The sequence below is a fragment of the Nicotiana attenuata genome, chromosome 2, assembly GCF_001879085.1.
Source record: "Nicotiana attenuata strain UT chromosome 2, NIATTr2, whole genome shotgun sequence".
NCBI classification, from domain to species: domain Eukaryota; kingdom Viridiplantae; phylum Streptophyta; class Magnoliopsida; order Solanales; family Solanaceae; genus Nicotiana; species Nicotiana attenuata.
The window spans coordinates 20,935,485-20,945,305 of record NC_031990.1 but is presented as its reverse complement, the minus strand read 5'-3'; the positions used below and the strand labels follow the sequence as shown (position 1 = coordinate 20,945,305).

Here is a 9,821-nt window from a genome sequence, read left to right as displayed (position 1 = left end):
TGAGCTTGCTTTACCCCCTAGTTTATCAGGAGTTCACCCAGTCTTTCATGTTTCGATGCTTCGGAAGTATCATACCGACCTATCCCACGTGTTGGACTTTAGCATCATTCAGCTAGATGAAGCTTGGGCTATGAGGAGGAGCCAGTTGCTATTATTGATAGACAGGATCACCAGCTGAGGTCCAAGAAGATTTCTGCGGTGAGAGTCCAGTGGAGGGGCCAACCGGTCGAGGAGGCGACCTGGGAGTCCGAGGAGCACATGCGGAGCAGATATCCCCACTTATTCAGCAGTCCAGGTACTTTTCTATATCCGTTCGAGGACGAACGTTTGTTTAAGAGGTGGAGAATGTAACGACCCGACCGGTCGTTTTGCCTTTTAGAACCCCGTCCCCCTAAATAAAGCTTCCCGTACTTGCTTAACTAATTTACGACTTGCGGGGGCGATTGGTTCGGGAACTGGAAGGGTTTTGAGTAAAAATATGCCCATTTGCTTCTTTAGGATTTCTTAAAAAGACCAAGTTTGATTTCGGTCAACATTTTGGGAAAACGGGCCCGAATTCGTGATTTGGCAATTTTTGAGGGTCCGTGGGAAAATATATGACCTAGGCGTGTGTCCGGAATCGAATTCCGAGGTCCCTAGCCCGAGTAATGAATTTTTATCTAAAATTGTTTAATTGAAGCTTTAAGGAATTAAAGAAACTAAGTAATCATTGATTCCCTAGGTATCGGGCTCGGATTTTGGTTCCGAAGCTTGGTACAGGTCCGTAATGTCGTTTAAGATTTGCCCGTGAAATTTGGTGTCAATCCGAGTAGTTTAAGGGTGTTTTGACCCGTTAGAGGAGAATTTAGAACTTGAAGATTCAATAGTTTGATTCATTTGGTTTTAGAGGATGATTCCAAGATTTAGCGTTGTTTTGAGTGATCTGAGGGTTCGAGTAGGTCCGCCTCATGATTTCAGACTTGTCGGCATGTTCGGGCGGGGCTCGGGAGCCCCGAGCATCAAGCAAATGAGGTTCTAGCGAAGTAGAAAACTTAGAAAGGGCTGGAGGTTGTTGCTTCTGTCATAACCGCATCTGCGGTTCTTGAACCGCAGAAGCGGGACCGCAGATGCGGTCATGTCATCGCAGATGCGAATAGGAGGAGGCCCAGGGAAAGCCGCAGAAGCGGCCCAGGGATCGCAGAAGCGGTCCCGCTTATGCGATCCCCAGACCGCAAATGCGGTCCAGCTATTCAAGGCCCAAGCCGCAGAAGCGGCCAGGTAACCGCATGTGCGGGCCTCAGACCGCAGAAGCGGTCCAACCCTCCCTCGCCCACTTCCGCAGATGCGGCCACCTTTCCGTAGGTGAGGGACCGCAGATGCGGTCCTCTAACCGCAGAAGCGGAAATCGCTGGAAGGTAATGAATGCATTTAATCCGAGTTCAAAGTCATTTCCCCCATACCTTACTCCTCACTTGGGCGATTTTGGTGGTTCCAAAGAGAGGGTTTCAACATATTATTGCAAGGTAAGTAATCTCCCTCCATTATAAGTTAAATTACATGAACATTAGGTAGATTAAACACTAAAATTTAGTAAAAATCAAGGGTTAGAGCTAGACCTAGGGTTTTAGCAAAACTAAGATTTTAGCATGGAATTTGTTATGAAATGGACTAGAAATCATATATTATTGATCCTTAGGTTGTAAAGAACGATTTCCTTCGAAAAATATCGGAATCCAGGCGCGTGGGCCCGGGGTCGGAATTTAGGAAACTTGTGGGAAAGGTTGGGAAATTACTTAAAATGTTAGAATTCGTCCTTTTAAGCCTTTATTGACTAGTTCTTACCTATTTTAACTAGTTTGCGATCGTTCGGCTTCGAATTAAGAGCTTGGTTGTTCTTGATATTTGGGAGCGCGCTTTGGAGCGAGGTGAGTCTCCTTTCTAACCTTGTAAGAGGGAATTGTACCCATAGGGTAATAACTGAATAATTGTTGCTAAATGCGGGGGCTACGTACGTACTAGGTGACGAGAGTCCGTGCGTAGCTACTATGATATTTATTGTATAGGTAGTTTAGGACCCATATCATGCCTAATTTGGAGGTATCTCTTATTTAAATTGCCATTATGATTATTCATGATATGCTACAGACTTAAAGGAAATATGAAGTGAACATATGAACTTGTTAAACCTTGGTAAGAGCTTCCTGGTATGTGTATGAACCTTCGTGTGCATTCTTGATGTATTCTTGATATGTATGGATCGGGCCGATCGCCTCGGTGAGAATAGACGCATCTATGGTTTGTGCCGTTCGACCCTCGGCAGTGCATATTTGTAATTCTGTTGGAGCGGGCCGTCGACCTCGGTGTGATTGCATATGATATGTATAGATATGTTGATACTTTAACATGACATGCCTACTTGCTTAGAAATTGAAAATGTAAAAGGGGAACTGAAGTAAGGACAAGAATATGATTACTGCTCTTTGTTATAACTTGTTGAATATTGGTGACTTTCATGCTTAGAATAGCACAACGATATTATATTATCTTGACCCTAGTGAGTATCATGTCGACCTTTTGTCTCTACCTCTTCGAGATTAGGCGGGATACTCACTGGGTACATATTGTTTATGTACTCATGCTATGCTTCTGTACTTAAATGTACAGGGTCCGAGGCAGGTGGATCCGGTTATTTCTCTGGTGCGCATTCGTGAGCAGACTTGGGACTTCTACGGTGAGCTGGTTTCCTTCCATGTCGATCCGCAGCCGAAGAAGTCTTTCTTTTGTATTGTTATATTCTTTCTATTCTGATCCAGACAGTAGGGTAGTGTGGTATTCTTTTGGGTTGTATATTCTACTAGTTGCCTGTAGCTTGTGACACTAGATTCTGGCACACACTTTGGTAGATGATTATTTTGGGGTTGTGTAACTATTTTATTATGGTATTTATCTCTCCTGGTTTTAAATTTCAAGTCTAGTGTTTATTCCACTTATTCTAATTAAAAACAATATGATTATTTTAGTAATATTTCCGCAATGGCTTGCCTGACAAGGGTGTCAGGCGCCCTCACGATCAATTGTGAAAATGGGTCGTGACAACATGGTATCAGAGCACTAGGTTCACGTAGGTCTCACGAGTTATGGGCAAACCTGATAGAGTCTTGTTGATCGGTACGGAGACGTCTGTATTTATCTTCGAGAGGCTATAGGGTATTAGGAAAGACTACTCTTTATTCATTTCCTGTCGTGCAGTGCTTAGAGTACTAAACTTCCCTCTTCTATTCTTTCACAGATGGTGAGAACTCGTACCGCTGACGTTCCGGACCCGGGAGGAGCTGCTCCCCCCGTTGCTAGAGGTCGAGGTAGAGGCCGGGGGAGGGCACCGGCCCGTGGTAGGGGACGAGGGCGTCCCAGAGCCGTTCCAGTTGCACCACCAGCAGATCCTATCGAGGACCCTATTATTGAGGAGCAGGGCGAGGTGCCCGCAGCCGAGCCTACCCCGACAGATTTCATGACAGCACTGGGATTTCAGGAGGTCATGGGCCGCATGCTACGGTTCATGGATACTATGACTCAGGCTGGTTTATTTCCAGCAGACCCAGCCATTTCAGAGGCAGGAGGGGGAGCCCAGACCCCTACTGCTCAGGCTCCAGGCCACGCAGCTGCAGTATATCAGACTTCGGGTGCACTACCCGCAGATGGGCTCAGCCAGTTGCTGCAGTGGTACCCCAGCCCAGGCCAGCTGTGGATGGTGATCCACAGAAGCTATTAGATAGATGGACCAGGCTTCACCCTCCAGTCTTCGGGGGTGAGCGTCATGAGGATGCTCAGGACTTCATAGATAGGTGCATGGACAGGCTGCACAACATGAGGATATTGGAGTCGCATGGAGTTAACTTCACTACTTTTCAGCTTGAGGGCAGAGCACATAGGTGGTGGCAGTCCTATGTACTTGGCAGGCCAGCAGGTTCTCCTCCTCTCACTTGGGGTCAGTTCACTCAGTTATTCTTGGATCGATACATTCCGCCCTCAGAGAGGGAAGAGCTGTGGTACCAGTTTGAGCTCCTAGAGCAGGGTCAGATGTTAGTGATCGACTACGAGGCGAGGTTCTCTGAGTTGTCTTGCCATGCACTTATGATACTTCCCACAGAGGCACAGAAAGTGCGGAGGTTTGTTGCGGGATTACATCCCACCATCCGGTCTGGTATGGCTCGAGAGGTAGAGATGGGTACAGGGTACCAGCTAGTGGTTGAGATTGCACGCAGGATTGAGGGTTATCTTCTGAGGGGTAGAGAGCAGATGCAGCAGGATAAGAGGGCCAGATTCTCCAGAGAGTTTAGAGGCGCCCCAGCTAGGGGTAGAGGTCAGTTCGGTAGGGGTCAGTCCAGTAGGCCCCCAGTTTCAGCACCACCACCTGCTCGGGGTGCTCCCGCGCGTTCCTATTTTAGCGCCATGCCGGAGAGTTCTTATCGCCCTCCAGCTATTCAGGGCACCTCCAGTGGGTATTCAGGTCCTCCAAATTCTTCCGGTCCTTATTTCAGTGCTATGACGGAGGGTTCATACCGTCCACCGGCTATTCAGGCTTCTTCCAGTGGATTTTCGGGTCATTAAGGTCAGCCCTCCAGGCAGCAGGTCGCCGCACTGCGGAGTTGCTTTGAGTGCGGGGATCCTGGTCACACGAGGAGGCATTGCCCCAGAATTCGGGGCAAGGAAGTGCAGCAGGGTCAGCAGCCCACGACTCCAGCATCAGCTGCCCAGCCACCTAGAGGTGGAGGGCAGACGGGTAGAGGCCATCCTCGAGGTGGAGGCTAGACAGGGAGAGGTCAGCCAGCTACTACTCAGTCAGGTGGAGGTCAGACAGTCGGCGCTCCAGCCAGGTTCTATGCTCTTCCAGCCAGGCCGGATGCATTGGCCTCAGATGCCGTCATCACAGGTATTATTCCTGTTGGTGGTAGGGATGCTTCGGTATTATTTGATCCAGGGTCTACTTATTCATATTTATCATCTCTGTTCGCTCGCTTCCTGGTTGTTTCTCCTGAGCCTTTGGGTGTTCCTGTTCATGTGTCCACTCCTGTGGGTGATTCTGTGGTTGTGGATCGGATCTACCGGTCCTGTGTGGTCACTTTCTGTGGTCTCGAGACTAGAGCTGATCTTCTGTTGCTCGATATGATTGATTTTGAGGTCATCCTAGGCATGGATTGGTTATCTCCATATCACGCCGTCCTTGATTGCCATGCCAAGACTGTTGCACTAGCGATGCCAGGATCGCCGAGATTGGAGTGGAAGGGTTCCACAGTTGATATGCCTAGCAGGGTTATTTCTTTCCTGAAGGCTCGACACATGGTCGAGAAGGGGTGTTTGGCCTATCTAGCTTATGTTCGAGACGTCACTGCAGAGTCTCCGACGATTGATTCAGTGCCAGTAGTCCGAGAGTTCGCCGATGTTTTTCCTTCTGATCTTCCTGGCATGCCTCCGGATCGTGATATTGATTTCTGTATTGATTTGGCTCCAGGCACTCAGCCTATATCTATTCCTCCATACCGTATGGCTCCTAAGGAGTTGAAGGAGCGGTTAGAGGAGTTGTTAGCCAAGGGGTTTGTCAGGCCCAGTGTATCGCCTTGGGGCGCACCAGTGCTATTTGTGAAGAAGAAGGATGGGACCATGCGGATGTGCATTGATTACCGCCAGTTGAACAAGGTCACCATCAAGAACAAGTACCCGTTGCCTCGTATTGATGATTTGTTTGACCAGCTGCAGGGTGCTAGGGTGTTCTCTAAGATTGACCTGAGGTCAGGATATCATCAGCTGAAGATTCGGGACTCGGATGTTCCGAAGACTGCATTCCGGACTAGATATGGCCATTATGAGTTTCTAGTGATGTCCTTTGGCTTGACCAATGCACCAACATCATTTATGGATCTGATGAACAGGGTATTCAGGCCTTATATTGATTCCTTTGTTATCGTCTTCATTGACGACATCTTGATATACTCGCGTAGCCTGGGGGAGCACGAGCAGCATTTGAGAGTAGTGCTTCAGACCTTGCGAGAGCAGAAGCTGTATGCTAAGTTCTCCAAGTGTGAGTTTTGGCTTGAGTCAGTGGCATTCTTGGGGCATATTGTGTCCGGAGAGGGTATTAAGGTAGATCCCAAGAAGATTGAGGCAGTTCAGAGTTGGCCACGTCCCACTTCAGTGACCGAGATCAGGAGTTTCCTGGGATTAGCAGGTTATTACCGGCGATTTGTGCAGGGTTTTTCATCTATTGCATCACCCTTGACTAGATTGACTCAGAAGGGTGCCCCATTCATTTGGTCCGATGATTGTGAGGAGAGCTTCCAGAAGCTCAAGACAGCTTTGACTACGGCACCAGTTCTTGTATTGCCTTCCGGTGCGGGGATGTATACGGTGTATTGCGACGCTTCACGCGTTGGTCTGGGATGTGTGTTGATGCAGGAGGGGAGAGTTATTGCATATGCCTCGCGTCAGCTGAAGATTCATGAGAAAAATTACCCTGTGCACGACCAGGAGTTGGCAGCGATTGTTCATGCTCTTAAGATATGGAGGCACTATTTGTATGGGGTGCCTTGTGAGGTTTACACCGATCACCGCAGCTTACAGCATTTGTTCAAGCAGAGGGATCTCAATTTGAGGCAGCGCAGGTGGCTTGAGTTGCTGAAGGATTATGACATTACCATTCTTTATCATCCGGGCAAGGCGAATGTGGTCGCGGATGCCTTGAGCAGAAAGGCGGAGAGCATGGGTAGTTTGGCATTCATTCCAGCAGAGGAGAGGCCCCTAGCTTTGGACATCCAGTCCTTAGCTAATAGGCTTGTGAGGTTGGACATTTCAGAGTCCAGCCGAGTTCTAGCATGTGTGGTTGCTCAGTCCTCGTTATTGGGGGAGATTAAGGCCCGACAGCTTGATGATCCACATTTGGCGGTTCTCAGGGAGACGGTACTTCAGGGAGGTGCCAAGGAGGTTTCTATTGGCGAGGATGGTGTTCTGCGACTCCAGGGTCGTCTATGTGTTCCTAATGTTTATGGTCTGAGGGAGAGGATCCTAGAAGAGGCACACAGTTCGCGGTATTCTATCCACCCGGGAGTTACGAAGATGTATCGTGATTTGAGGCAGCATTACTGGTGGCGGGGGATGAAGGACATAGTTAAGTATGTGACTAAGTGCTTGAATTGCTAGCAGGTCAAGTATGAACATCAGAGGCCAGGTGGGCTACTTCAGTAGATGCCCATACCAGAGTAGAAGTGGGAACGCATCACCATGGACTTCGTAGTAGGGTTACCGCGGACTTTGCGGAAGGTTGATTCAGTGTGGGTCATCGTGGATAGATTGACCAAGTCGGCCCATTTCATTCCAGTGGCACTACTTATACAGCAGAGAGGTATGCTCAGATTTATATTCGGGAGATAGTTCGATTGCATGGTGTGCCGGTTTCCATCATATCAGACCGAGGCCCTCAGTTCACTTCCCATTTCTGGAGAGCCGTGCAGAGTGAGTTGGGGACTCGTGTAGAGCTTAGCACAGCATTCCATCCCCAGGCCGATGGACAGTCGGAGCGGACAGTGCAGATTTTGGAGGATATGCTTAGAGCATGTGCGATTGATTTCGGAGGGCAGTGGGATCAGTTCTTGCCTCTAGCAGAGTTCGCATACAACAACAGCTATCAGTCCAGCATAGAGATGGCCCCGTATGAGGCTTTATATGGTAGACGTTGTCGTTCTCCTATCGGGTGGTTTGAGCCTGGTGAGGCTAAGGTACTTGGCACAGATCTGGTACAGGATGCCTTGGATAAGGTAAAGTTGATTCAGGAGAGGCTTCGCACAGCTCAGTCCAGACAAAAGAGCTACGCGGATCAGAAGGCATGGGATGTATCATTTATGGTGGGCGAGAAGGTTCTCTTGAAAGTCTCGCCCATGAAGGGCATTATGAGGTTCGGGAAGAAGGGCAAGTTGAGCCCAAGGTTTATTGGCCCCTTTGAGTGTTGAGCAGAGTTGGGGAGGTTGCTTATGAGCTTGCTTTACCCCTAGTTTATCGGGAGTTCACCCAGTCTTTCATGTTTCGATGCTTCGGAAGTATCATGCCGACCTATCCCACGTGTTGGACTTCAGCACCATTCAGCTAGATGAGAGCTTGGGCTATGAGGAGGAGCCAGTTGCTATTATTGATAGACAGGATCACCAGCTGAGGTCCAAGAAGATTTCTGCGGTGAGAGTCCAGTGGAGGGGCCAACCGGTCGAGGAGGCGACCTGGGAGTCCGAGGAGGACATGCGGAGCAGATATCCCCACTTATTCAGCAGTCCAGGTACTTTTCTATGTCCGTTCGAGGCAGAACGTTTGTTTAAGAGGTGGAGAATGTAACGACGTTGTTTTGCCTTTTAGTACCCCGTTCCCCTAAATAAAGCCTCCCGTACTTGCTTTAACTAAATTACGACTTGTCGGGGCGATTGGTTCGGGGATTGGAAGGGTTTTGAGTAAAAATATGCCAATTTGCTTCTTTAGGATTTCTTAAAAAGATCAAGTTTGACTTCGGTCAACATTTTGGGAAAATGGGTCCGGATTCGTGATTTGACAATTCCTAATGGTCCGTGGAAAAATATGGGACCTGGGCATGTGTCCGGAATCGAATTCCGAGGTCCCTAGCCCGAGTAATGAATTTTTATCTAAAATTGTTTAATTGAAGCTTTAAGGAATTAAAGAAAACTAAGTAATAATTGATTCCCTAGGAATCGGGCTCAGATTTTGGTTCCGAAGCTTGGTACAGGTCCCTAATGTCGTCTAAGACTTGCCCGTAAAATTTGGTGTCAATCCGAGTAGTTTAAGGGCATTTTGACCCGTCAGAGGAGAGTTAAGAACTTGGTGATTCAATAGTTTGATTCATTTGGTTTTAGGGGGTGATTCCAAGATTTAGCATTGTTTTGGGAGTTCCGAGGGTTCGAGTAGGTCCGCCTCGTGATTTCAGACTCGCCGGTATGTTCGGGTGGGGCTCGGGAGCCCCGAGCGTCAAACGATCAGGCTCGAGTGAAGTTAAAAATTTAAGAAGAGGCTGAACTGCTGCTTCTGTCATAACCGCATCTGCGGTTCTAGGGCCGCAGAAGCGGGACAGCAGATGCGGTCAGGCCTTCGCAGAAGCGGCCAAGGGCAGGCCCAGGGAAAACCACAGAAACGGTCATGAAACCGCAGAAGTGGTTCCGCTTTAGCGGAAGTTCGACCGCAGAAGCGGTCCAGCCAAATTGGGCCAGAATCGCAGAAGCGGCCCAAAACCGCAGAAGCAGTTTCCGCAGAAGCACCCTTCAGACCGCAGAAGCGGTCCAATCGCTTATAGCCCAGAGCCGCAGATGCGGCCTCCTTTCCGCAGGAGCGGGACCGCAGATGCGGTCCCCAAACCGCAGAAGCGGAAACCGCTGGGCAGTGAGCTCTTTTAATTCGAACTCAAAGCCATTTATTTCATACACACTCCACACTAGGCGATTTGGGGGCTTCCAAAGAGAGGGTTTCAACATAGCACTTCAAGGTAAGTTACTCCCATTTATTATTAGTTTAAATACATGTATATTAGATAGATTAAACACTAAAAATTAGATAAAATCAAAAGGTTAGAGTTAGACCTAGGGTTTTAATATAATTAAGATTTAAGCATGAAATTTGTTATGAAATGGACTAGAATTTATATATTATTGATCCTTAGGTTGTAGAGAATAATTTCCTTCGAAAAATATCGGAATTCGGGCACGCGGGCCCGGGGTCGGAATTTAGGAAACTTGTGAAAAAGGTTGGGAAATTACTTTAATAGTTAGAATTCGACCTTTTAAGCCTTTATTGACTAGTTCTTA

General features: G+C 48.2%; 1 protein-coding gene across 1 annotated transcript; it reads left to right on the top strand.

Moving 5' to 3' along the window:
- LOC109217260 (RNA-directed DNA polymerase homolog) lies at window positions 5,521-6,063 on the top strand (the record flags this gene model as incomplete). The annotated part of the gene is made up of 2 exons (XM_019381492.1): window positions 5,521-5,586; window positions 5,638-6,063. Coding segments are annotated over exons 1-2 (492 nt in total), but the record flags the coding sequence as incomplete, so codon positions are not given.